Raw genomic sequence first — 27,153 nt, 5'->3', positions numbered from 1 at the left:
AACTTATATATAATTTAAAAGCAAATCTTTCATACTGTAGGTAGAGGTTTGGTAGGTCACCACAATGAAAGAAAACATCCTGTCTTAATACAAATCTCCAGTTTGGAAAATAATTTTTATTGTCCTTTTGCAGGTGTAAGGAGGGTACCTACAGAAGTGCGGCTGGAACAAACACACCCTCATGGGTGTCAGGACCCCCTCACTGGGGGCAGCTGGGGAAGATGCCCACCCCTGGCTGCATGTTCCTACCTTCCACAAAATCTTCATCTTGTAGTTCTATGGTATCCCAGAGAGGTAAGATTTATGGAGAGGGATAAAGTCTGTCAGCCTACGTGATGAAGTTGACAAGAACAGGGAAGTTTTGGGGCACAAACTCCTTTCTAAAGCCTGGTGGGAAGTCATATAATCAAAACCAAAGAAGGACTGATCTCCAGCATGTCTCATTCAATATGACAGAATCATAGAATAGTGACCTTTACAGGTCATCTAGTCCAACCCCTCTGCAGTAAGCAGGAACATCTGTAGCTACATCAGGTTGCTCAGAGCCCCGTCCAACCTGATCTTGAATGTTTCCAGGGATGGGGCTTCTACCACCTCTCTGGGCAGCCTGTTCCAGTGTCTCATCACCCTCATTTTAAAACATGTCTCCCTTTTATCTAGTCTAAATCTGCCCTTATTTAGTTTGAAACCATTACTCCTTGTCCTATCACAACAGGCCCTGCTGAAAAGAATGCCCCCATCTTTCTTATAAGCTCCCTTTAAGTACTGGAAGGCTGCCAGAAGGTCTCCTTGGAACCTTCTCTTCTCCAGGCTGAACAACTCCAATTCTCTCAGCCTGTCCTCACAGGGGAGGTGCTCCAGGCCCCAATCATCTTCGTGATCCTTCTCTGGACCCGCTCCAACAGGTCCATGTCTTTATAGAAATGAATTGAAATACTTGACAGAAAAGAGTTATCTGTGCTTGAAAAGCAAGACGTGATAAGGCTTCAAGACGGTGTCTCTGTTGAGTCTGTGATGTTCGGAGCTGAACAGTCACAAATGATTTTCCATAGGCCCGTGGTCTGGGTGGTGACTTTTTAACAGAGGGCTGCTTTAAGTCGGTGCCCCGGCCCAACTGGCTGCTTTGCGCTCTTGGCCTCTTTCTTTCCGGGGGAAAGAGCAGCCCAAGCTCACCTCGAGTAACGCTGGGGGCGCCTGCGCAGCCGGCGGCAGCTGGCACGGCCCCGCGGAACGCCCGCCGCTCGCCCCGCCGCCCGCCCGGAGTGCTCTGGCTGGTGCACCGCGGCGGCGGAAGGAGGGTAGCTGGCCATGGTGCGTGCAGGGAGATCGGGACAGGAGTCGGGGTAGGGGTGCGGGTGCGGCTGCTGTAGCCTCCGCTTCTGGGGACGGTGGGGGGGCTCCTCACTCGGCGCTCCCGGCCCTTTCCTTCCCGCCGGGGGCCGCCCCGCCGGCGTTCCTGGAGAGGCCTTGGGAGTCTGGGGCGGGTCGCCTGAAACGCGGCAGGCGGCCGTGTGGGCCCTTAACGGCGGTAAACCGACCTTGCGTTTAAAAGCTGCTCCCTCCCTGGCGCTCGGCGGCCTCGGGGGAAGGGGGAGGACTCGGGTGCCCCTGCCCGCCGCCTGGGCGCCTCTGCCTCCGGAGGGGTTTGGGTCGTTTGAGGCCTTCGGGCAGCCGGCGGGCGAGGGCCTGGGTCCGCCAGCGGGCATCTCCGGGTTGACGGGCAGAGGGAGTGAGGAGCCGGGTTAACGTGTGAAGCCAGTGCAAGGCGCCTCTTGAGATTTCTTTAGGTGTTCAGGATAATTTTGACTTTTTTTTTTTTTTTTTTTTTTTTTTCCCCCGTAGCCCTAATCAGTGATGCTAGCGCAGATAATACAATGTCTCTGTTTGTTGATTGCTGTTTCTTGTTCACACATTTAGCCTCCTTGCTTTCAGGTATTTTGCACACAGTTAAAGACTTTAAATAATTTAAATTGCATGTTGTTTAATAAAGCCTTTCACTTTTGTTCAAACACTTCTTCACCGAAAAGTAACATAACTTAAACGAGTGTTACAGTATCTTTTAAATTTGTGAGTTATATTCCCTCTCTGGACTCCGTGAAGGGCTAGAGAAAGCAAGCCTCTGGCTGCTCCCTGGTGTGAGGCCCTCTCATGGTCTGCAAGTGAGGGACAAGAAAATCTTTTTTGTAATGTTGTGCAAATTATACGTGCCTTTTGTCAGAAACCCAGATGCAACAATCTCGTAGAAGCTTGAATGGGGACATTTACTGCAAAGGTCCAGAGTGGTAATCTTAGTTTCCTACCTGCAGGATTGTACAAAATAGGTATTTTGAGAGTAGTCACTATGTAAGGTTTCTTACAGCATTTTTTATGCTTCAGAAGTTTTATTGCAGCATGTACAATGTTCCAGTAATTTGCTTGTTACTGAGGAGGATAAGATTTAACTGGTGGAACTGAAAAGCTGTTACTGTTAGTTAAGGGCTTTCTGAGGTATTGATGTATGACCTTTTAAGTCTTTACCATGGTGTGTGCTCCTGTTTTCCCTTTAATGTTTTACCTTTAGTGGTGTATAGCATCTTTGATTTCTTTTCAGCCAAAGTTACGAAAAACCCAAGGAGGGAAGCAAGAGAAAAAAGTTATCCATCCTTACAGCAGAAAAGCTGCACAGCTTGCAAGGGAAGCACACAAACAGGAAAAGAAAGAAAAGTAAGTTGACTGCAAAATCTGTGTTCAGACCAAAGGATAGTATCACAGTAGATACTTATTGTTTGGGGGAGGGGTAGTGGTGGAAGGGGACTGTTATGCTGATATAACATTAAAATGACAGAAAGACCTAGATAAGTTAGTACTGCTGGGCCATGTGTCAGGTTTACGCTAATGAAATCAGCTTATACAAAGTATATAGTTCTGTTACTTGATTTTTGGTATTATCCTTACAAGTTGATGGTTCGTTTGCTGTGATCTCGAAGTGCAAAATTAAGGCAACCATGCCAATGCTACAGTCAAACAGTGAAACTTTATTGTGTGCCCGTAAAGCGATGTGCGATAGGTAAAGAGGGTGAAAGGAAGGGGAAAAGTAAAAGTGGAAAGAGGAAAGAAATTGATAGCTGCTACCACGGGTCCAAGGTGTCCCTATGGTCCCAGGTCCAGGCAGCATCCCACTAGTCCTAACGATCGTAGTGATTCTTGGTGGGGAAAGCTTCCAAAGTTCGGGTGCTGAGGAGCCATCTTTTATACCAGGTAACACACCTTGCTCCTCCTCTGTATCTCCACCTCTTCTTGGCTCCATCGATGCTCATCAGTCTTTCTTGATGGCAGTTATGTGGTCCACCTTACCAGCTTGGGCTTGTCCTGTACCAGAGAACGGCACAGCACCCTTCGTGCCATGCAGCTCTCTCTCCCGGGGTGTTTGTACACAGCACCCTTCGTGTCGTGTAGCTCTCCCTCCCAGGGTGTTCGTACCGTATTCCATTCTTGGGATCAGCAACTGCCTCTCAGGCAGGCTGCTGCAGACTCATGTTAGCCTAACTTTTGGGGTACCTTATTGTCCATATCCTTGATGACAAAGTTGAGACAATGCTGTTTTCCGGACAGACCCTTAGAGGGCCCAAAACTGGAGGCAGTGTTTTCGGTATGATCTCACCAGCCCTAAGTAAAGGGGATAATTTCTCTGTACAGGCTAATGCACTTCTGCAGCATGGGAAAACTGGATCAGAGACAGTCAATGAATCTAGAATGTTCATACAGTTCATCTGTATTATTTTAATTAACCTGTGGATTTACGTGCCAGAAGATGCTGTAATAGTGGTTGGCTAAATTTGGGCAGTAATACTTTTTGAACGTAGTAATCAACAGATAAAATGTACCTATTCAATACAAAGGTATTGCCTTGGGTGTAGGAAGCCCTTGAATGGCACGTTACTGGAGGGTGAGACTGTCTTTTGTAGAAGTACCAGTACATGTTTGCTTTCGTTTTGTGTGATTTGTTTCTTTTGGTTTTGGTGGTGATTTTTTTTTTTTTCCTTTGGTACTTGGCTGGAGACAGGATTCGGGACTAGAGACAGTTCAGGCTTCTATTTACTTTTCCTCCATCGTATAGAAAAGTTAAAATAACTACTGTGAACATTCCTGTTTATGTTAAACAGGAAAGGAAATTGCATTTAGTTATGAGATGCGTATTCAAGTATCTTTTGCCCAAACAAGATAATAAAAAAAGGGAAGACATTACCCACCAGGAATTTCAATACTTAATGCAGCACTGGGATGAAGGAGGGAGAAATTCTCCTCTAAATTGCAGAAGTCATATACAGCCTCCATTATCCAGATGCTCTTCAATGGAAGCATTCTCAATGAAATCTGACAGTAATAATAAGCTTACTGTCCAGAAACTCGACTGCACTACAAAAGACCAGTCTTGACCATGATAAGAGGAGACAAACCAGTTGGTTTTAGAAAATTGGCTACAATCTTAAGTCATCTTGTTCACTTGAATCTCACCTTTTTCTTGCCTGCACCCCTCTTCCCAGTTCTCAAGGTCAGATGAGCAGCCACAAATTCCTGTGTATTACTACCAATTTATTTTCTCTTAATCTACATGTGAATCCTTATGCTGATGGGCAACCTGTTTGCTCTGTTAAATATTTACAAAGATGTTTTTGAGACAACAATAGCTGATTCACTGTTGCCAGTAGAACACTGCTTTTTCTACACTTTAGGAAACCAGACCATAATGGGATGTTCCTGGAACTTCTGTTAGCGGTGGTGCACCAAGACCGATCATGTTTTGTTTGCAACTGCTGAAATCTCTATCTGGTTTTGGTAGCTAAAGCTGTTCTAGCACTGGATTAATTTTTTTTGGTGTCGTTTTCCCTCATAAGTCAAAATACGCCTTTTCTGTTGTGCATGTATTGTAAATTTTCTAGGTGTCTGTGCATTTTCATTACAAATATAGCAGTCTAATACTGTCATGCTCTGAGATATGGGAACTAAGGAGTTTTTACAGTATTTCTTGATCTGGCATGAAGCGACACCTTAGGAGTAAGCAGTAACCTTAAAATATCTCCTTGTGGAGCTCTTTGTTTCTCTGTAGCTTTTCTGTTATCTAACTTCTTGATCTCCCCTGCGCCACGATGCTTCTACTTGTGCTGTTTGCAGCAGTGATGCTTTGAGATGTGCTCTTGCAGATTTTTCTATGTGGAAGTGAAAAAATGTTAGCTCTTAAAATTATTTATTTTGCTTACAGAAATAAACAAATGAACTGAAAAAAAAATCAGAATTTTTAATTCTTGTAGATGAATTTTCATATGGAAGTATCCTGAAATGCTTAACCAAGCCACGAGTTGGTGCATAAGCCAACAAAAACTAGGGAGTGAAATTTGGCAAACATTTATTCATTGTTAGTATGTAGAGTAGGACAGTTGAATACAGTATCTGAGATAAAGAGGTGCTGATGGAGCAAAAAGGCTTTAACCTTTTGAGTATGTAGTAAACATCAAGAAAACCACTAATAATCCTTATCAATAATTAGTACCTAAGCAGATTATTTTGGGGAGCTGGGTAGAGGAGAAAATCATTAAGAAGCAACAGCTTGCCACAAGATTGTATCCCTGTCCTCAACCTCTCTTTCATTTGAGCAAAAGATGTTACTCATTATGTGGAAGGAGATGAGAGGAACTTTCTTTTACTTACGTTATTTGATTGGCCTCCCTGCTAATACTAGTGTCTTCTAGCAGTCATTGGGCTGAGGTTTTTGTGAAAAGTACGGTAAGGCAGCATCTGATCTGAGCAACCTGGTCTAGTGGAAGATGTCCCTGCCCATAGCAGCGAGGTTGGAACTTAATGATCTTTGACGGCACTTCCAACCCAAACCGTTCTATGGTTCTAAGATCTGATCTTATCGTTCATTATTTCTCGTACTGAAATAAGTTGTGTGCACCTCGAGACTGAAGGGTTTTTTTCCGGACAAAAATCCCAATTATATGCTTCATTGCCATGGTAAATAGACAATCTAGTGGCACTTGCAGGTGCAAATGGTAATTTGTAGTGTTTTAAAGCATAGATACATGATATGAATTATGATTCTAATCAGGCAGTTTTTCTAGATAGCATCGTAGTTTTCTCCATGGCAACGCTTTGCAGCTGAGCTCGGCTGGCTGTGTTGCCATGCAAGGTTCACAGCAGGGACTGCTGTTGTGGAGTTCCACTTCATGGAATATGTGTCCTTTTCTTCATTGCTGTTACTGTTCAAAACTCACTGCTGTAAGCCCTCTGTAGGCTACCTACCATAGTTGTTATTGAGGGCATCTTCTATAGCTGAGTTTTAAAGCTGACTTCTAATCTAACTCCCTTTTCTTTTTTACGTAGTCTCATCCAGGTCTGTCCTTTAACCCACAGGAATGAGAGTAATTTTTGTTTTGACACTAAAATCTTTTAATTAATCAACCAGCTTGTTTTTTTTTGGCAGGTATGATAAAACTCAAACCTCATACTTGACCTCTATAGACTTTTTCATTAAAAATGCTTGTTCCAGATGCTGGCATATCTATAGAAGTAAAAAGGCTCTTCTTGAATGTGTTAATGGAATTCTTAGCAGTTCACACGTGCTATGCATTTGCTTTTATGTGACTTTTAGACAGTCTTTAGAGGATGAAATACTTCTTGAAAAAGCTAATCTTTATTTTAATAGTGTGGGTTTGTGGCCAAGTGATGCAACTGTGTTTGTCTCTGGAAAGCAGGGCTTTCTCCTTTGATCTGAATTTTTGTGACAGGTAACAGACTTCTGTGCTCTTGAGCTACTTCAGTTAACTCTAAAATGCTCATTAGATTCTACGGAGTGCAAGGAATTTAATGAAGAAGCACATTAGCTTTGACCGGTGTTGAATTTTGGCATTATTGTTCTTTGTCAATGATATCCTTTATGATTTTCTTTATCCTTTATCAAATTTCTTACTAAATAATTGTCCTGGGTTACAGTGTAAAATGTGCCAAAAGAAAAAAAATATATTCTATTACCATCTTCAGGAGCTGTTGAGACCAGGTGGGGCGGTGCTCCCTGCCTCCCCCCTCTGGACTATCTCCTGTTACTGGGCACAACAATGCCTTATCGCCTGACCCATCGGTAACTCGCTCCTGGGCTATCTCCTGTTAATGGCCCATCAAGGAACTGCCTCACGACTCCCCATCCCATTGTGAGATGCTTCGCCCGGGGAGGGGGGGGAAGGAGCCAAGCAGTCCATGCCAAATAAAAACGGAGATTTTGAACACCCTAGCAGCCTTTCTTCCACTGGATTCCCAGAGGAGCTTTTCCCCCCACTGGAGTTCCAGAGGACAAGAGTTACCTGCCGACCACTGGACCTTCGGAGGAAGACCAGACTCTTTTACCTGATTGCTACTTCCACAGAACTACACCCATCACTTCAGGAGGACTGCAGCCAGCATCTTATCGGACTGCTACTGCCACCCTAACAGGGTGTCAGGTTGTATTCCTGACTCTGTCAGTGTAAACCAGTGGGTTGTTTGTTTTTCCCTGCCTTGTGTTATATATATATATATATATATATATATTAGTAAAGAACTGTTATTCCTATTCCCCATATCTTTGCCTGAAGGCCTGTTAATTTCAAAATTATAATAGTTTGGAGGGAAGGGGGTTGCACTCTCCATTTCAAGGGAGGCTCCTGCCTTCCTCCACAGACACCTGTCTTTTCAAACCAAGACAGATTTTGGCGCCCAACGTGGGGCTCGAGGGCATCGAGAGATAAAGGAATAACGGTTTTTGTGCATTGGATATAGATTCCTTGTTAAGTGGCATCACGTGGGCTAGTTTATCCTGGTTCGTGTGGCATGTGGTGGTGGCTGTATTTCTCCCATTTGCAGGCCCTTATCTAAACATGGGTCCTATAACTAAGGCTACTGTGACTGTTATCCAGTTTGTTTTATGGATTAATAAGGTGAGGAATTCATGGCTTATTAACTTCCTCTGGAAGGCGAGCACATGGATTCAGAGCTATCGCACACTAACTGTATGCTTTTGGGGTTACTTTAATAATGGTACCTACTGTGAGGAAATGACACCGGGAGAAACTTTCTCCCAACCCCTAACCCAGCTCCTTGGGTCTACTCCACCAGTTTTCGAAGGATTCAGAGCTTTCCTAAGTGCTAATGATATCATACAGTGGCTGGTGTTGCTGATAATCCTGTTTTATTCAGTATTCAGAGATCAGGGGAGATTGGCTTGGATAACTACCCTGACTAGGAATGCTGCTCCAGAATCTGACCCTGCCTCACAGCTCACATCAGAAATGAACCACCCGGATTGGGTGAAGGAGATACGTGAGATGGGCCAGATGCTGAAGGAGTGCATTCTCTCAGCTGCTGGGAAACCCTCCTCCTGCCTCAAAGAGGGAGAGTCTAATGGTGCAGCAGTAGAACCCACAGACGTTACAACCGTCCAGGCTCCAGCTGAAACGCAAGGGCAGTCAGAGCCAGCAGCAGTCGCCCCTGTGGAAACGAGGAAATCTAAGATGAAATCAGAGAGCTCAGTTAAGAAAGGAGGGCCCTCAGAACCTGCAGGCGAGCCAGTGGTTGAGATAATCACCGAGTCCCTGACGTACGACAGTCTCCGTAATCTGCACAAAGACATCGTACGGCGGGGGCATGAGGCTTTTACAACCTGGTTACTTCGGGTCTGGGATCTTATGGGTACGGGTGTGCAACTGGATGGCAGTGAGGCAAGGAATTTGGGACCCTTGACTCAGGACTCAGGTGTCAATCTGGTATTTGTAAGGGAGCCAGGGACCCTTTCCCTCTGGGAGCGGCTTTTAATGAGTGTGAGAGAGAGGTTTGTCCACAGAGAGAGAATGCAGGAGCACCATCACAGAATGCGCTGGAAGACCCTTGAGGAAGGGATCCAGCAGCTGAGAGAAGTGGCAGTATTGGAGGTACTCTTTGGGAGGGATGGACAGCATGGTAATGACCCTGACAAAGTCAGGTGCACAGGGCAAATGTTGTGGAATCTGGCAAATCTAGGGCCATCTGAATACTCCACCTTCATTGCAATGATTAATGCAGATAACGACCAAGAGACAGTGGGTTCTGTCACGAGCAAGCTTAGAAATTTTGAAAGCATGATCAATGGCCCAATGCAGGCTAACGTTTCTGCTGTGATTAAGAGCCTACAAGAGGAGATGAGGGAAATAAAGGAGGAGGTGAGGAGGAGCAGTTCCCATTTGGCACCGGTACAAGTCACAGGCCCCAAAGTCGGAGCCCAACGTCCCCCAGCTAGAGGGAGAGGGTACACCCCACGAGCTGAGCTATGGTACTTCCTGCGCGACCATGGGGAAGACATGGGAAGGTGGGATGGGAAACCCACTTCTGTCCTGGCAGCACGGGTGCGTCAACTCAAGGAGGGAAACACTAACCAGGGGAGTAACACTAAAGTGAAGGTAGCCTCAACCTCCCAGGACCGAGCTGCCAGATATTACAGAAGGGAGGATGATCTGACAGATCCCCTTGAAGGAACCTCTAGTATGTATGTCCAGGAAGGAAATGGTAACCAGTGCTAGAGGGGCCCTGCCTCTAGCCAGGGAGAGGCACGGGAAAACCGGATATTTTGGATGGTGTGGATCCGATGGCCTGGCACGTCAGAGCCACAAAAATACAAAGCGTTAGTTGATACTGGTGCGCAGTGTACCCTAATGCCATCGGGACATGTGGGGGCAGAACCTGTTTCCATTGCCGGGGTAACGGGGGGATCGCAGCAATTGACTCTGTTGGAAGCCGAGGTGAGCCTTACTGGGAAGGAGTGGCAGAAACATCCGATTGTGACTGGCCCAGAGGCCCCGTGTATTCTGGGCATAGACTTCCTCCGGAACGGCTATTACAAGGACCCAAAAGGTCTCAGGTGGGCATTTGGGATAGCTGCTGTGGAGGCAGAGAGCATTAGGCAATTGAACACCTTGCCCGGACTATCAGAAAACCCATCTGCAGTAGGACTCTTGAAGGTGGAAGAGCAACAAGTGCCAATTGCCACCTCGACAGTGCACCGCCGGCAGTATCGGACGAATCGAGATGCCGTGATCCCCATCCACAAAATGATCCGCGAGCTGGAGAGTCAAGGGGTGGTCAGCAAGACCCACTCACCCTTCAACAGCCCCATTTGGCCTGTGCGCAAGTCTGACGGAGAATGGAGGTTGACTGTGGACTATCGTGGCTTGAATGAAGTGACTCCACCGTTGAGCGCTGCCGTGCCGGACATGCTGGAACTCCAGTACGAGCTGGAGTCCAAGGCAGCAAAGTGGTATGCCACTATTGACATTGCCAATGCTTTTTTCTCCATTCCTCTGGCAGCAGAATGTAGGCCTCAGTTTGCCTTCACCTGGAGGGGCGTACAGTACACCTGGAACCGACTGCCCCAGGGGTGGAAGCACAGTCCCACCATCTGCCATGGACTGATCCAGGCTGCACTGGAAAAGGGTGAAGCTCCGGAACATCTGCAGTACATCAATGACATCATTGTGTGGAGGAACACAGCAAAGGAAGTATTTGGGAAAGGAGAGAAGATCATCCAGATTCTCCTGGAAGCTGGTTTTGCCATCAAGAAGAGCAAAGTCAAGGGACCTGCCCGAGAGATCCAGTTCCTGGGGGTAAAGTGGCAAGACGGACGGCGTCAGATCCCCACCGAGGTCATCAATAAGATCACTGCGATGTCTCCACCAACCAGCAAGAAGGAAACACAGGCTTTCCTAGGCGCCATAGGTTTTTGGAGAATGCACATTCCTGAGTACAGCCAGGTTGTGAGCCCTCTGTACCTGGTTACCCGCAAGAAGAACGATTTCCACTGGGGCCCTGAACAGCAACAAGCTTTTGCCCAAATCAAGCGGGAGATCGCTCATGCGCTAGCCCTTGGCCCAGTCAGGACGGGACCAGAGGTGAGGAACGTGCTCTACTCTGCGGCCGGGAACAATGGTTTGTCCTGGAGCCTTTGGCAGAAGGTGCCTGGAGAGACTCGTGGCCGACCACTGGGATTCTGGAGTCGAAGTTATAGAGGGTCTGAGGCCACCTACACTCCCACAGAGAAGGAAATCCTAGCAGCCTATGAAGGAGTCCAAGCTGCCTCGGACGTGATTGGCACCGAAGCACAACTCCTCCTGGCACCCCGACTACCGGTGCTGGGGTGGATGTTTAAAGGAAAGGTTCCCTCCACCCACCACGCCACTGACGCCACATGGAGCAAATGGATTGCCCTCATCACACAACGCGCCCGTATTGGAAACCCAAATCGCCCTGGGATTTTGGAGATAATTACGAACTGGCCGGAAGGTGAAGACTTTGGCCTCACTGACGAAGAGGAGCAGGAACAAGTGACGCGGGCTGAAGAAGCTCCACTGTACAACCAACTACCAGCAGAGGAAACACGATATGCTCTTTTCACTGACGGTTCCTGTCGCATCGTAGGGATGAACTGGAAGTGGAAAGCAGCCGTATGGAGCCCCACACGACAGGTCGCACAAGCTACTGAAGGAGAAGGTGGATCAAGTCAACTTGCTGAACTCAAAGCCGTTCAACTAGCCCTGGACATTGCTGAAAGAGAGAAGTGGCCAAAGCTCTACCTTTATACTGATTCGTGGATGGTAGCCAATGCTCTGTGGGGTTGGCTGGAAAGGTGGAAAAAGGCCAACTGACAGCGTAGGGGAAAACCAATTTGGGCTGCTGATGAGTGGAAAGATATTGCCACTCGGGTAAAGAAGCTACCTGTGAGGGTCCGTCATGTAGATGCTCATGTCCCCAGGAGTCGGGCTAACGAAGAACATCGTAACAATGAACAGGTAGATCAGGCTGCAAAAATAGAGGTGTCCCAGATAGACTTAGATTGGCAACATAAAGGAGAGTTGTTCTTAGCTCGATGGGCCCATGATGCCTCAGGCCATCAAGGCAGAGAGGCCACTTATAAATGGGCACGGGACCGAGGGGTGGATCTAACCATGAACAGTATCTCCCAGGTTATCCAAGACTGTGAGACCTGCGCTGTGATCAAGCAGGCCAAGCGGGTGAAGCCTCTGTGGTACGGTGGACGATAGTCGAAGTACAGGTATGGGGAAGCCTGGCAAATTGACTACCTCACTCTTCCCCAAACCCGTCAAGGCAAGCGCTACGTGCTGACCATGGTGGAAGCAACCACTGTGTGGCTGGAGACCTACCCTGTGCCTCATGCTACTGCCCAGAACACCATCTTGGGCCTGGAAAAGCAAGTTCTTTGGAGACATGGCACCCCTGAGAGAATCGAGTCAGACAACGGGACACATTTCAAGAACAGCCTCATAAGCACTTGGGCCAGAGAACATGGAATCGAATGGATATATCATATCCCTTATCATGCACCAGCTGCCGGGAAAGTTGAACGGTGCAATGGGCTACTTAAGACTACCCTAAAAGCACTTGGAGGGGGGACTTTCAAAAATTGGGAACTGAACTTAGCAAAGGCCACCTGGATGGTCAATACCCGAGGGTCCATCAATCGAGCTGGTCCCGCCCAGTCTGGACCCTTGCACACAGTGGACGGAGATAAAGTCCCTGTGGTACACACGAGAGGTATGTTAGGAAAGACTGTTTGGATTAATCCCACATCAGGCAAAGGCACACCCCTCCGTGGGGTTGTTTTTGCTCAAGGACCTGGTTACACTTGGTGGGTAATGCAGAAAAATGGGGAAACCCGTTGTGTACCACAAGGAGACCTAATTTTAAGTGAGAACTCTGTGTAAGGTTTCATTGTGTATATATGTATATATGTATCTGTAAGGGGGCATTGGGTTGGGTATAGTGTAGATGGTAATAGAATAAGGGGTGGATTATGTCCTGGGTTACAGTGTAAAATGTGCCAAAAGAAAAAAAATATATTCTATTACCATCTTCAGGAGCTGTTGAGACCAGGTGGGGCGGTGCTCCCTGCCTCCCCCCTCTGGACTATCTCCTGTTACTGGGCACAACAATGCCTTATCGCCTGACCCATCGGTAACTCGCTCCTGGGCTATCTCCTGTTAATGGCCCATCAAGGAACTGCCTCACGACTCCCCATCCCATTGTGAGATGCTTCGCCCGGGGAGGGGGGGGAAGGAGCCAAGCAGTCCATGCCAAATAAAAACGGAGATTTTGAACACCCTAGCAGCCTTTCTTCCACTGGATTCCCAGAGGAGCTTTTCCCCCCACTGGAGTTCCAGAGGACAAGAGCTACCTGCCGACCACTGGACCTTCGGAGGAAGACCAGACTTTTACCTGATTGCTACTTCCACAGAACTACACCCATCACCTCAGGAGGACTGCAGCCAGCATCTTATCGGACTGCTACTGCCACCCTAACAGGGTGTCAGGTTGTATTCCTGACTCTGTCAGTGTAAACCAGTGGGTTGTTTGTTTTTCCCTGCCTTGTGTTATATATATATATATATATATATATTAGTAAAGAACTGTTATTCCTATTCCCCATATCTTTGCCTGAAGGCCCGTTAATTTCAAAATTATAATAGTTTGGAGGGAAGGGGGTTGCACTCTCCATTTCAAGGGAGGCTCCTGCCTTCCTCCACAGACACCTGTCTTTTCAAACCAAGACAATAATTTAAAAAGTGTCAATTTTATCAGAGATCCTTGGATATACACACTGAACATGCATGGCTAAGATATTTTCCCCAGTGACAAATTTCATACTTATACCAACAATGTATTATTTTCCTTAGTGGAAATAAACTGACATTCAGCAACATTCATTGCTGCAGACTGGGTCTCAGAGTTTCAGGAGAAAAATGAATGAGGTGCTGTATTAAGTGGTAGAAATCTTGTGTATGCGGAGAACTGCTCAATAGGGCGGGAATTAATCCCAAACTGAATTGTATACAGATGTCCAACAGAGTACAGAAGGCTTCAAGTATCTTGCCAGAGATTGAGGTGGAGTTAAAAAATACTTGGAGATGGATTTTTTTTTCATCTTTTTTTTAATAAAGTTTTTAATTTTGGTTTCTTATTACATTAACTTTTACTGTTCACTAACCACAAACTTTAACTATTACAAGCTTATTAGATACTAGAATGGTATTTTTCACATTGTATGCTTGATTTGCAAGGATGCAGTGCAGTGAAATCTTTTGTTCTTGATCTCCAGACTAATTAAACATGCCAGCAGAATGTTAGAAATACTTAATGAAATTATTACAGTGCGGTCCTCCATGAAATTCCTTGTCCTCTAAGAAAAGTGTTGCATCCTAATTTCTTTCAAGAAACTGTTTAACTTAATAGGTAAACTGGTCAAATTTCAGATAGTAGTTTTACAAAAAAGTTAAATTTTTAGATGAAGCAAAATAAGTTTTATGTTGTTCTGAATTTGGCAAATATTTCTCTTTGAAATTTTACCTTGACTTTCATTGTGACTCAACAAAAATGATTTTTGGAGAAAGAGAATAAAGAGAATTATTTGTATGGTACTCATTCCTGGCTAATATATCTGTTTTTTTTCTCTGCTAGGTTGAAGACTGACAAAGCGTTGCGTTTAAGTATTATTGGTGAGCAGAAACTTGTGTTACTGAATACAGTATTGAACTTTTTAGCGTAGATTTTAAGTTATACCAACTTTATAGATACTCCAATTACAGTTGCTTTCTCTGTGATCTTAAACTAGACTGTTGAAATGCTAAAATACCTGACGTGTTCGTTCAAGTGGTATACACAGGGTTGAAGTTGGGTCTGAGTAAAGCCTAATCTTCAGTCAGTATACATGGCAACAGGGCAATATAGACCAAATGTCAATTTTGTACATGTGTACATCTATTTATTGTACTTGTCTCCATCCTTTTTTCAATTGCTTATAAAAGAGAATGATATATGTAGGTTGACAGACAACATTGTTCTAGCAAGTACATTCAAAACTTTGAGACACAACCTGGGATATTTTTCTTTTTCGTGTCATTGACACTGCGTCTTTTCAATTTAATATGTTTAAAAATTGTGATGATCAGAACTCATGCTCAGCCATTGGGGTGTTTGTTTTCCCCCTTGGAGCCTTCCTAACTTTCCATCTTAAGCCATTGATACAGTGATATTACAAACACTGATTTTCAGTAAAGCAAAGCGTAACATCTTTTTTCCGTACAGAAGATATAAAATACATCTGAAATGATGTGAGAGTATTTCTGTTACAGCTACCTTCATACCTGGTGCGAAGGTAGCTGTAATACTTAAAATATCAATGAGTCTTTGATGCCATTCAAAGTCTTGAAAAATGAGGAGTTATTCCAAAAAACTTCAAAGAACTTTAATCTCTGTTGGTGCTACAGTGATGATGTAATCATTCATGTTTATTCTTGTAGGAGAAAAATTGCAATGGTTTCAAAGTCACCTTGACCCCAATAAAATTGAGTACACAAAGAAGGAAGCTGGCGATCTAGTTGAAAAGTAAGACTGATGTTAAAAACAGCATTAACAAGCTTGATTTGCCTTTTAAAATAATGTTCTTAAATAAGATCTGTAAAGTGATGATGACTCAGAGGACTTTTTATATATTACTGTTAATAATATCAAGTAGTTGATTTTTTTTGCAACTGAGGTTAATTATCTGTTGAAAGATGTATATAGTCACACAAAAATTACTGAAGTCAGTTGTGGTGGTGTTTGGGTTTTTTTTTATTATTTAAGTATGTCTCTGCTTTTGTAGTGCATGGAGGACTAAATGATTTCAACCGTAGTAATTGCATGAATTTGATAGTTGAGTTATTCAGTGACACTTCAATGCACAGATTTCCTTTTATTTACTTCTTTATTCTGGAATTTTCTTTGCTGAGAAGATTAAACAGCACTCAGGGGGGTCAATTTTTAGGGCAAGAACTATCAAAATTGAATCTGCTAAGAAGAAACTCTGTTATTTCTATACTGCTGGATGTATGTACCTGTGGCTTGTCACCATTTTTCACCTGCTAGCTAAATAACATATATGTATTCTTACACGGGTGTACTATATCAGTTTCCTTTCAATGTATTTCCTACATTGTTCATGAAACCTGTAAACTGCTAATCAACACTAGTGATACTGCAAAGGCAATAAAAGCTTACTTTTTGGATTTGGGCTGGTTGTTTGTGAGATGCGGTAGAACACATGCCAAAGAACTTTGCTTTAAAAATTATTATTGAGGTGGTGAAATTCAGCAATTAAAAGTTAGGAATACTTGGACTGGTCTTCCAGAGCAAGTGAATTATAATAATGTGGGAGTTTTGTTTTATGCAAACATAGTTAAAAAAAAAAGGCACATAAAAATACCTAATCCTTCTGAAAGCTGCAGGTGATTCAAATGAAGTTCTAAGTGGAGCTTCCACTTTGAAGATTAAAGTAATAGTTCACATCTAAGAAACATCTCTCACTAATTTAGAAAGTAAATACAATTTGTAAAATAACTTGTTAGACTGTCAAAGTAGTTCTGTTTTGCAAAAGTTTGGTGTGACTGCATCTAGCGGACATGCATTTTTTTTCTTTCAGTTACATGTGTCGATTCAATGATGAATTGGAGCAGATTGAATTGCAAAACAGTATTAAAGGTAGACAAGGAAGACAGCATGGTGCACGGGAAACCGTTGTCAAGCAGACCATAGAACGTGAAAGACAACTCTATGAAGGCTATGGAATAGGTATGTAAAAGCAATAGAAATAACCCTGCTGTCACACCTTCTTCTGCTCACGAGGCTAGAACCTAAGTGAAATTTCTAGAGCTTATCTTTATTTTTCTCTTTGAAGGAATTAACTAACTGCTAGGTATTTATGCCTTGTAGAGGAGTCTGGGAGGAGGGGCAAGGTGAGGAAAAGGAGAAAAAGGGTGGTGGAGATAAGACTTGTGTATTCCTGCTTTACTGCTTTGCCTTTGTGCATCTTTGCTAGTACTGCCTCTTTAGTGCAGTTGTATATAACATATTTTTGAAACTAAAGTGAGATTTAATGCACCTGTCTCAAATGTAAACTGTGTTCCGCAGCTTGCTTGGGCCTTCTTTATATACAAAGTATTTTGTATCTTAAAAGTGCATTTCAGTGTCTGTGCATGTTATAACATGCATTAGCATGAAGACTTTATTTGCTCATGTGGGGAATAATCAGCATCGCTTTCTCTACAAATTAATTACTTTTTTTAGGGGAGCTTCGTTATCTGGACTTGTGCTGATGAAGTGTTTATACACAGCTTTCTCTAAAGTTCTTTCAATAATATACAAACTTACTGTTAGGGATAAACCTGTGGCCTGACTTGCCCCTTTCCACCGGGGTGGACCAGTGGCATGAGGAACTTCAGCAAGTTTCATATCATTGGGGAGTGGGCTTTAGGGTTCATGAACTTGAAGAGAACCAAAGCCTCTGAACTCGTGGGGCTAAAACGTCTTCAGAAAGAGACCTTTCATTCCTCTAAGACTGAGTTTCATGTGGGAGGATAACTGCAGCAGAAATTGTAGTACCCATGTATTTCCAAAATTGGAATATTTCTGGAGTTTTCCTATTAAAATTTGGGTATTCCAGGAAGAAATCCTGGTCCATTGTGACACATTTACATCTACAGGCTGTATTCTACAGCCATAAATTATAATCCACACATAGAAACCCACATTTTTCCTCTTGTTCTTCTCAGGCAGAGGAGTTATGCTGCTTTCTTTGACTTACTGGAGATGGTGATGGAAGGAGTGTAAGTGCTCTCCATGTGTGAAGGCCCTAACACTTAACCTCTTAACAATCAAAAACCCACAAAACCTCAGAAGATTTTAAAATTAAAAATCTTGTAGATAAGAGCCTAGTTGAAGCACTCAGTTTTTAAACATTCTCCAGTTTGAGTAAAATCATAATGCCAGATATTCTCATTGACTTTTTTATTACCATTTGTCTTCCTTTGGGGTAGCCATCTATGCCAGCAGAGTAACTAATGAAATCATCTGAGGAACAGTCATGTGTGAAAACCACGACATAAGCATTAGAGCTGAAAATTTCCTCGTGAGGTGCATAGTCTTCTTTAAGAAGAAACACTTAAAATAATTTTGAAAGTATTTTCTGGTTTGGGAGGTGGTACACACATGCAAGCTACATGTGAGAGGGAGAAATAAAAGACTGAAAATTTGATTGCTGGAACCGGGCTGAAGGGAAGCAGCAGTAATCTGGTGAAATAAAGGAGAAAGACAGGGATAATGAAAGTCCAAAAAGCAGAGAGTTGTTTTGAGGAGAGTCAAGTACAAAATAGTAGTGGAATTTATGTATTTTGCTGCAACAAATAAGCATGTTGGACTTGTGTGATGAACTTGGCTTTAATGCTAAAAGTATTATTCAGATGCAATCAGTCATTCTACCAGTGAAAGCAGGTCATGGAAGACATGAAAAATCTACCTTGTTCTGTGGTTAGGATACAAAGCACAGCGAGGTTTGGGTGCTGTGTCATATTCCCCTTTCTCCTGATTTATATTGTACCTATAAAGAAAACAAATGGCTTTAAAATTTTGCCAGTGTTACTTAGTACTGTCAATCTGCAGTGGCAGAGGAATTCAGGAATATCTACAGATGACTTCATGTGTAATCTGATTTCTTAGAAGAGGGGGGGAAAGTAATAGGAAAATAGATACTATGAATGTCATCAAATAGTTCAGTTGTAGAAAATCTCCTTTTTGGTTTTGGTTTTAAATTTTAGTTCTTCCTTTTTTCCTTGCTACTTTGTGGAACGCTGACAGAAAAAAGCATAGGACTAGATAGATGTCAAATGCACAAGCACAACATAAAAATAAAGCAGAATCCAGAATTATTGTAAGCAAAATTTGAGGTTATTATAGTACTATTAAGTAAAGCATTCAGAGAGCATGTTGCAACTTCACATATTAAATACACTCTCGAATCGTTCATTATTTGTTATCACAGCTGCTGCAGGTTTTGCTCTCTGTCTAGGACAGTATTCATTCAGAGAAAATAGTTGCTGCTAAATACTGTAATTACAGATTGGGATAAATGGAAATCAGCTGGAAACTGTGCTTTTATGCTGTAGCTCATTATTATCCCTGGAAGCTGTAGGGAGTGGAGCTTTTATAACTGACTTAGTATTTGTTGTTTTTTTTTTTTTTTCCCCTGTTCTTGAACTTGTTTATTTCTTGTATGTATGTGCATTTGCTATGAAGAGACTATATGATATGTGTTGTTTACATTTAGGAAACTCTCCTAAAATTTGATACTCTGTGTGTGTGTGTGTATATATATATATATGATATATGTAAAAGAAAAAATAATTCTTCTTTACTGGCTATTTACAAAAGTAGTAGATATCCAAAAGCATAGTAAATTGTAGTCTTTTTTTAAAAAACAGTACCTGTACAGGGAACACAGTCTGTCTGTGAGGTTGTTGAGTTTTGTTAGCAGCTTCTTGTCACTTCCTTGCTCCTTATATATATCTACATTAATTTTAATGCAGTTTTCTTCCTGATGTTGTCATTTGTGTGTGGTTTGTTTTTGGTTTTGTTTTTTTAATCTGGTCTTAGGTGTTTATAGCAAAGCTTTTGAAAGGGAATCCTAGATATTTACAGGATATGCTCTTGAAACGCAGAGTTAGCATGATTTCAGTTGAAAGGCATGATAATTATTTCATCATACATTGATAATTTGCTTCTAATTACCTTGCATGTTTTCTCAGAAGCATAATGTTAATCTTGGGGAAAAATAGCCTTTAAAGCTAAATGCACCAGTTAAATTAGTTAATTCTTGAAACTTCAGGTTATAAAAATTGATTTAATTCAGATGAAATTTGTATCATTTACATGTATCTGCTAGTGTAGCCGCTGTGCTGTTTGTTAGCTGCAGCTTTCTGTAACAATCATTATTGTGTAACTGAATGGTTCTTTGTCTAAAGAGTATCTACAGTTTTGAACATCCTTTTCCTTTGTTAACTTCAGGCTTCAAAATACCATCCTTTGACCTGACTTAGGTGTTTCTCTGTATGACAGTTCTGATGGATGTGATATATATGCAGCTTATATTCTGTGCAGAGCACTGACAGAGCAGTGACACTTCAGTCCTCATGAGATTTAGGTAAATCGCTTGTGCAAATCTTTGCTTTGGGAGAGAGAAATGCTATGAAGAACGATGATGTTTTTATTAACAGCATACTTCTGGAAGGAAATACAACATCTCAGCAGACTGTCACAGAGCACTTGGTTAAAAAGTAGTGCCGGGGGATACAGCTGTAGAAGGGCACTCTGACACCATCTCCCGCTTTCCTCCAGTTATGCTCTAGAAGCCCTCCAGTTCAAGCCTGTGCCCAGAGGCAGGATTGGTTAGACCTACAGCTGACAGGAGCTTTTCACTTCTGATGCCCATAAGAACTTTTGAAGTAATCTGGTCCAGTGGTTCTCCATCCCAACAGCTGGAAAGGTGCTGACTTCACAGGATTTTACTCAAGTTCTGTGTTATAAACTAAGCCCAGTCACTTTGACTTACTACCTGTTTTGAAACGGTGTTAAGCACTAACACCTTCATGACAAAGTTTGAGAGCTAACGTGCTGGTTTTTCTTCCTCAGAAGATAGATAGGAAAATAAACGTATCTGAAAGGGTCAGAAACATGAAAAAACTGCTTCCTTAAAGTTTTCGCTGCTGTTTCCTTATAACACATAGGTTGCTGAATACTTTATCTTAGAAATGCCAGACAATATCTGCTCTCCCAAATACTGTCTTCATTTCTTTTCCACTAACTCCTGTGCAATATTTCTCAGTCTTCCATTTTTTTTGTCTTTTGGTTCAGGAAAACACACTCCTGTGACTTAACATTTTAAAACTAAACTAAGTTCACAAGTAGCAGCAAAACCCATGACACTGGTGCATGCTAAGGAGATACTTCTGAGTAAGACAAGTGTTATTAATATGAAAATACAGTGCTACTGCAGCTTCCCACCATAATTTAAAAACAGTTACTGTGCACTATATAGTTGCTTTATTTCTACACACATGGGACTAGAGTTTCTAATGCTGTTCCTAATCTCGCAACTCTGTGATTAGTGTTGTACAACATATTGCAAACACCCAGGTAAGCAAAAGTTAAAGATTTTGCTGCTGACAAAGCTGTAAAGGTTGATTCAGTGCCAAATCTTGGTTTGTCACAGAGTCTCCTCCCTTCAGAATGCCTGCTTTATCGTGACGCTGAGCCCTGGATGACAGGCTAGATAAAAGTGTTGGAATATTCTCTTTGGAAAAAGTCCTATGTAGTTAATAAAAGCCATTAAATGCCTTCCAAGGTGGTGTTTGTTTGTGGTTTTTTTCCCAACCAAAAATAGCAATTTAAAGGGCTTGATCTGAAAGTCTTGTAATTTAGTCCTGGTTTGTCTGAGAGTAACACTGAACTTTATGTTGAATCAGTGCTTTGATATAGAAGGAACAAATACAAATCTTGGCATACTTCTGGGACAGCTGGCCCAAATTAGCATGGTGCTGCTTCTGCCAGACTCACTGTTTACATCTCTAAGCTCTGCCCTAGAAGCAAACGGAGTAGGCATTGCTCCTTGTAAAATACCCGAGAGAAGAACTTCTTTCTCTTTCGGGGGCTAGGATGTTTCAGCACTTGGCACTGTGCTGCCACGAGTGCAGTTGAAAGGACTGCAAAGAAAGCAAGAGGGACCATGGCTTCGTTTCAGTGCTTAGTTGGGAAGCAATGACTTAATGTGGCATTGATGTTTATCAGAACCAAGGAATCAGCAGACAAGAAAAGGATTAGGTAAATGTTTCTTTGCCTTGCCATATGCAGCTGTGAGCAGTATCACTTTATCTATTTACCAAGAGGCAGGCTGCAGACATCAGTGTAATTGCTATCAAAACATTGTGTAATTGTTACCAAAACATTTTGCAGGTTACATGTTCTTCAGTTGGTAACTTTATAACACAGTGTGAAAGGAAGGAATTTTTTTTTTGAATAGTAAAGACTGTCTGGCCACAAAGATAAGTGACAGGTATCACCGTTTTGTATTCTGTAGGAGCAAAATCGTCTATAATCCTGCATTGATAGCATGATCTAATTTATTACTGTAAGACTTAGGAAAATTGATAAATGCTCTCTGGTGGGTTGACCCTGGCCAGATGCCAGATGCCCACCAAAGTCACTGTATCACTCCCCCTCCTCAACTGGATAGAGGAGAGGAAAAAAAATATAACAGGCTTGTGGGGTTGAGACAAGGACAGGGAGATCACTCAGCATTTACCATCACAGGCAAAACAGACTTGACTTCAGAAAAATGTAATTTATTACCAGTTAACTCAGAGAGGAGTAATGAGAAATAAAACCAAATTTTAAAACACCTTCCCTGCACCCCTCCCTTCTTTCCCGGGCATAACTTTGATCCTGATTTCTCTCCCTCCTCCCCCCAGCGGCACAGGGGGAAAACAGGGAATGGGGGTTGGGGTCAGTTCATCACACTGTTGTTTTCTGCTGCTCCTTCCTCCTCAGGGGGAGGATTCCTCACACGTTTCCCCTGCTCCAATGTGGGGTCCCTCTCACGGGAGAAAGTCCTCCATGACTTCTCCAGCATGAGTCTTCCCACTGGTTCAGTTCTTCATGAACTGCTCCAACGTGGGTCTCCTTCATGGTGTGCAGTCCTTCAGGAAGTGACTGTCAGCGTGAGCCCCTCTCACGGGGTCTCTAGCAGCAAACCTGCTCCAGCGTGGGTTTCTCTCTCTCCATGGGCCACAGGTCCTGCCAGGAGCCTGCTCCCGTGCAGGCTTCCCATGGGGTCACAGCTCCCTTCAGGTATCCACCTACTCTGGCGTGGGGGCCCTCCACGGGGTGTAGGCAGCCATCTGCTCCACCGCCCGTGGGCTGCAGGGGGACAGCCTGCCTCACCATGGTCTTCACCATAGGCTGCAGGGGAATCGCTGCTCTGGCGCCTGGAGCATCTCCTCCCCCTCCTTCTGCACTGACCTTGGTGTCTGCAGGATGTTTCTCTCACATATTCTCACTCCTCTCTCTCGCTGCAATTCCTGCTGCACAACAACTTTTTCCCTTTCTTAAATATGTTGTCACAGAGGCGAAAAACGCTGTCGCTGATGGGCTCGGCCTTGGCCAGCGGCGGGTCTGTCTTAAAGCCGGCTGGTATTGGCTATATCTGACATAGGGGAAACTTCTAGCAGCTTCGTACAGAAGCCACCCCTGTAACCCCCCTGCTACCAAAACCTTGCCTCGCAGACCTGTTACACGCACAAAGGCAGAACTGTATGTTCAGGGTTTGCTCAAGGACAGTATAAGAATTTGCTGAAATGTCACATTTTTAAGAGCTAAAATAATAACATGGATTTAACGTTACTGAGGTGGCAAGCGTCTTCCTTATTGAGAAACCTATGTCTGTGAAACCTCTATAGTTTGTAGACAGTAAGGAGGTGTTCTATACTGTGCAAAAATTTCAGGGCTCCTAAGGCATAAATCTCTATAGTGAAGATGTTAAACACAGATCACTTGCAGTACTTCAGAACTGACCAAGAAAAGAATGACACTGAATCAAGGCAAAGCAGTTTAGGCATATTAGGTAAAATTGTGCATGATTTTATAAACTACACATCTAGTAGGAATGTTTTGGCTACTCTGAGGAAAAAAAAAGTCTGTCCCATAGGTCTCTGTACAAGATGTTTTCCTTTTTACAACCAAAGGTAATAAAAATTTGTCATGAGCCTGTGTCGCTTATTTCTGCTAGTGGGGAAGACTGAAAACTTTCAGTCATTAAAACTATTGATGTTTGTTTCTGTTCAGCCAAGAGGAACATCAGCTCATGAGGAGACAGGTGCCAACAGTTGATATAAATGCTACGTTGCATTTACTGAAGTATTTAACAAGCATTTCAGCAACCACGGATTGCTGGTTTCCCAGTATTGAGTGGTTTTTAGAACAGGTATTTAACAGTGGAAACTATAATTATATTGGAGTGAGACTAATTGTTATCAAGTAACCGTTCTCTGCTCTCAGACTGTCTCATTGCCAGTAGAAGGAAGTAGTATTATATTCTTGTACTGCATGGTAAATTTTGTGAAGTGTATTTAACTGTTTGTTACATTTTCTTGCTTGAATTATCAGTTACTTTCCTAACTACTGCTCTGTCTTGCTTGCAGTGGTGACTTAAATGCTTTGATTTTTTTTTTTTTTTTTTTCCAAAAATATCTCAAAATACTTATGGACCACTTAGTACTCATTGATTTAGAGTGAGTCTTGTATATTTAGGTCAGCTTTGAAACTAAGCTTTATTGGTTTAGCTTTTATCTGTTGTGCATATTTATAGTAAGTTCTGCAGGGCAGAATTGTCTTTTTATTACGTGGGTGAGTGAGTGTCTGTTAAAAACTAGCATAACCAGCCCTTGATCTTGGTTGAGGATGTTAGTTATGCTTTTAAAATAAATAATAAATAAATTATTTTTCTAGTTTTTTCACTGGACTTTTTTTAAAGGGAAACTCTAAGTGCTTAAAACTTCGTTATCTCTCGGATGTGTGAGTTTGGAGAACGTGAAGCACCCTCTTTTTATTATTTGTCAGGTTTGGATTTTCAGTAACTGGTACAGTTGAATTCTGGAACAGTTCATAGGTATAAGTTCACTTCCTTTTCTTCAGCAGTGAGAGGTTTTCCTGTTTATATACTGCTCTAGAAACTTTCTAATATGAATCCTCATTCTCATTTTCTTGGTCTTTTTAATCTCTGAAAGAATATGTTCAGCCCTCTAGCTCACATTTCTTTTTTTGAAATGTGACTCACTTTAATAATGTAACACATCTAATAGAATTTAATTTCATTCCCATTAGAAATCCCAGACATTATGAACAGAAAGCATCTTCAATTTTTCAGGTAAGTTCTTTTTACTATCACTCCTGATCTCTTTATGCAAAACAATGCTTCTGAATTTGACATGTTGTATGTAATTTTTTTCTTTAAAAAAAGAATTTATGCAAAACTGTCAAAGAATTCGTCATTTGAAAAAGCAAACTAGGTATGGTGTTGCAGTTTCAGCATTTCTTAGCTGTTACAAGATAAATGCTGGTGACAGTTAATCATTAAAACATTGGAAGGGTTAGAAAGCTTCAACAGTTAGAATTCCATTTCTGTAACTTAAGTGTCTTTTTTTCAATATTCTGAGAGAAGATTTTCTCTTTACCTAAAATTCTCACGTTAGCTGTTCACTGACTTACACGAAAAGGATTAGCTTTTACTGTTAGTGTTTAAGGATCAAGGCAGAGATTTATTGATAAATGGAATTACACTGTTTTCTTACATGAAATGAGATTTCAGATGGTAACTGTAGTCATAGAATGTAGTGACATAAGTTACTTATAGTCAGAACTTATCATTGACTAATTAAAACAGCACTAAGTTCTTAGTCATGTTTTCTAGGATCCAACTCTAGGTGTAGTACAGTAGTGTTTGTGTGTGTGTACTAGTTGCAAATCTCAACTGAATTGACAACTTGCATCCAGTTAAAAGATCTGGGAGCTGTGAAACTTGCTGCTAGCTCATCTGGTCCGGCAAGCTAGTATGCCTTGGTAATGGGTTGAATGAATACTCTTGCTGACAGCTCTGTCAAATGAGATACATTAAAGGAAAAAAAGACTTAGGAATGCTATGTTGCAAGGAGTGATATACCACTAACTCCTAGGGGTGGTATGTAGCCAGAAGTCATACTAAAAGGATGTTGGAATAAAGCCAGAAGTCTCAAAGAAGAGACAGGCCTCTGGCTGCTTTGTTTATAAATACACAATTGACTTCTTGTACTGGGACATCTGATGGAAGTGGTTTTTTTATCACCTTGCTAGAGCAAAACCACGTCTGTCTTACAATTGGCACATACCGTCTTTGCCCTTGAGAAAAATTATCCATGAAGTGCACTTACTATAATCAAGAAAGCATTTTATTAATTGAGTACTGGATTTGACTTGTGGTATTTCAATGAACCCTTCCTCCTTCATGCAGCCTTTTGAAATAATATACTTACCGTGTTAATTAATGTTTACCAACATTTTGTCCCCTTGAAGTCAGTCATATAAGATGTTAACAGTTACCATAAATCATAATGAAGGACTTTATGTACATGTGATATTTGCTCTGCAAATTGAGCATCCAGATGAAGATCTTCCAAACTGCTTTTCCATTGCTTACAAGACCGGGAGTTTAGTGCGTGAAACCTAAAAGCAGGTGGTCTAAATTAACTGAGGAAACAAATAGTACGTGGGAATAAAGTGAATCATATATTTTTTTGTTCAGAATGTCAAATTTGAAAGTACTTCATTCTTCACAGAGAAATTACAGCTGCTGTAGTGTACAAGATCAGGTGAAAATGTTGGTGCTTATTCATACTGCAGTGGGACTGATAGTATAATTTAGAAAAGCAGCCTCATTTGAGTTAGGATCTTCTGAGGAAAGGTAAATTAACTCTGCCATTCCTTCTTGCTACTTTTTTTTTTTTCTTTAAGAGAATGGGATGGTGATCTGAGGAAACTGCCAAACATCAAAATGAAAAAGCTCTCAGCTAGAGATGCTGCTTGCAGTCACCCTGAGGTGGCAGATATGGAAGCTAAAGAAGAGTTGAATAAAGCAGAAGAGGTGGCCTAATGAGCACCAGCTGATTCAAGAGCTGAAACAGCTGAAGGGAATTGTAAGAAACTGATTTTAATTATCACTGGAAACTAGAATAAATTCTAACTGTATTTGCAAAAGCTTTGCTAGTTGCATTTTTTATGAGCTCACTGTTTACCATAGGTAAATATATTTTTTTCTTAATAATAAAGTATATTATTGGGTAAAGCTGTGTATTATTGGATTTTTTTTAAATATATATAAATACTTAAAATCTTAATTGTGTCCTTACTTTTCATACTGTACCTTCTTTTTGGGATGCAGGCTCCCGAGTTGACAAAGCAATTGTAGTTTGTATCTTGAAATCCTGAGTATTTCAGTACCTCTTCCCTGGTCATAGAGCAGTCAGGATTCACACACCTATTAGAAGAACTTTGTGGTGGGAAATCCTTAGCTTTTCCTGGTAATGGCAGGAATGTAGTGTTACTTAGTAGATAAATAAGAGGTACCCTGGTAAACAGTGGGGCCAGCTAGTGGCACCTTTTAACCGTCTCTTCCGGTGGTGGCTGGGATGTCTCTAGGTGTATGCAGTTTTG

General features: G+C 42.3%; 1 protein-coding gene across 1 annotated transcript; it reads left to right on the top strand.

Annotated features, from left to right (window-relative positions):
• The first annotated feature begins 1,303 nt into the window (after window positions 1-1,303).
• Window positions 1,304-26,660, top strand: TMA16 (translation machinery associated 16 homolog). The gene is given in 8 exon segments (XM_086464392.1): window positions 1,304-1,311; window positions 2,591-2,703; window positions 14,506-14,543; window positions 15,348-15,432; window positions 16,508-16,656; window positions 24,793-24,835; window positions 26,455-26,586; window positions 26,588-26,660. Coding segments are annotated over 8 exon segments (624 nt in total). The 5' UTR covers window positions 1,304-1,308; the 3' UTR covers window positions 26,649-26,660.
• The last annotated feature ends 493 nt before the right edge of the window (window positions 26,661-27,153 follow it).

This window comes from Leptosomus discolor, chromosome 4 (genome assembly GCF_034619465.1).
Source record: "Leptosomus discolor isolate bLepDis1 chromosome 4, bLepDis1.hap2, whole genome shotgun sequence".
Lineage (NCBI taxonomy): Eukaryota > Metazoa > Chordata > Aves > Leptosomiformes > Leptosomidae > Leptosomus > Leptosomus discolor.
The sequence above is the reverse complement of the archived record's forward strand: the minus strand, read 5'-3'. Positions and strand labels throughout refer to the sequence as shown.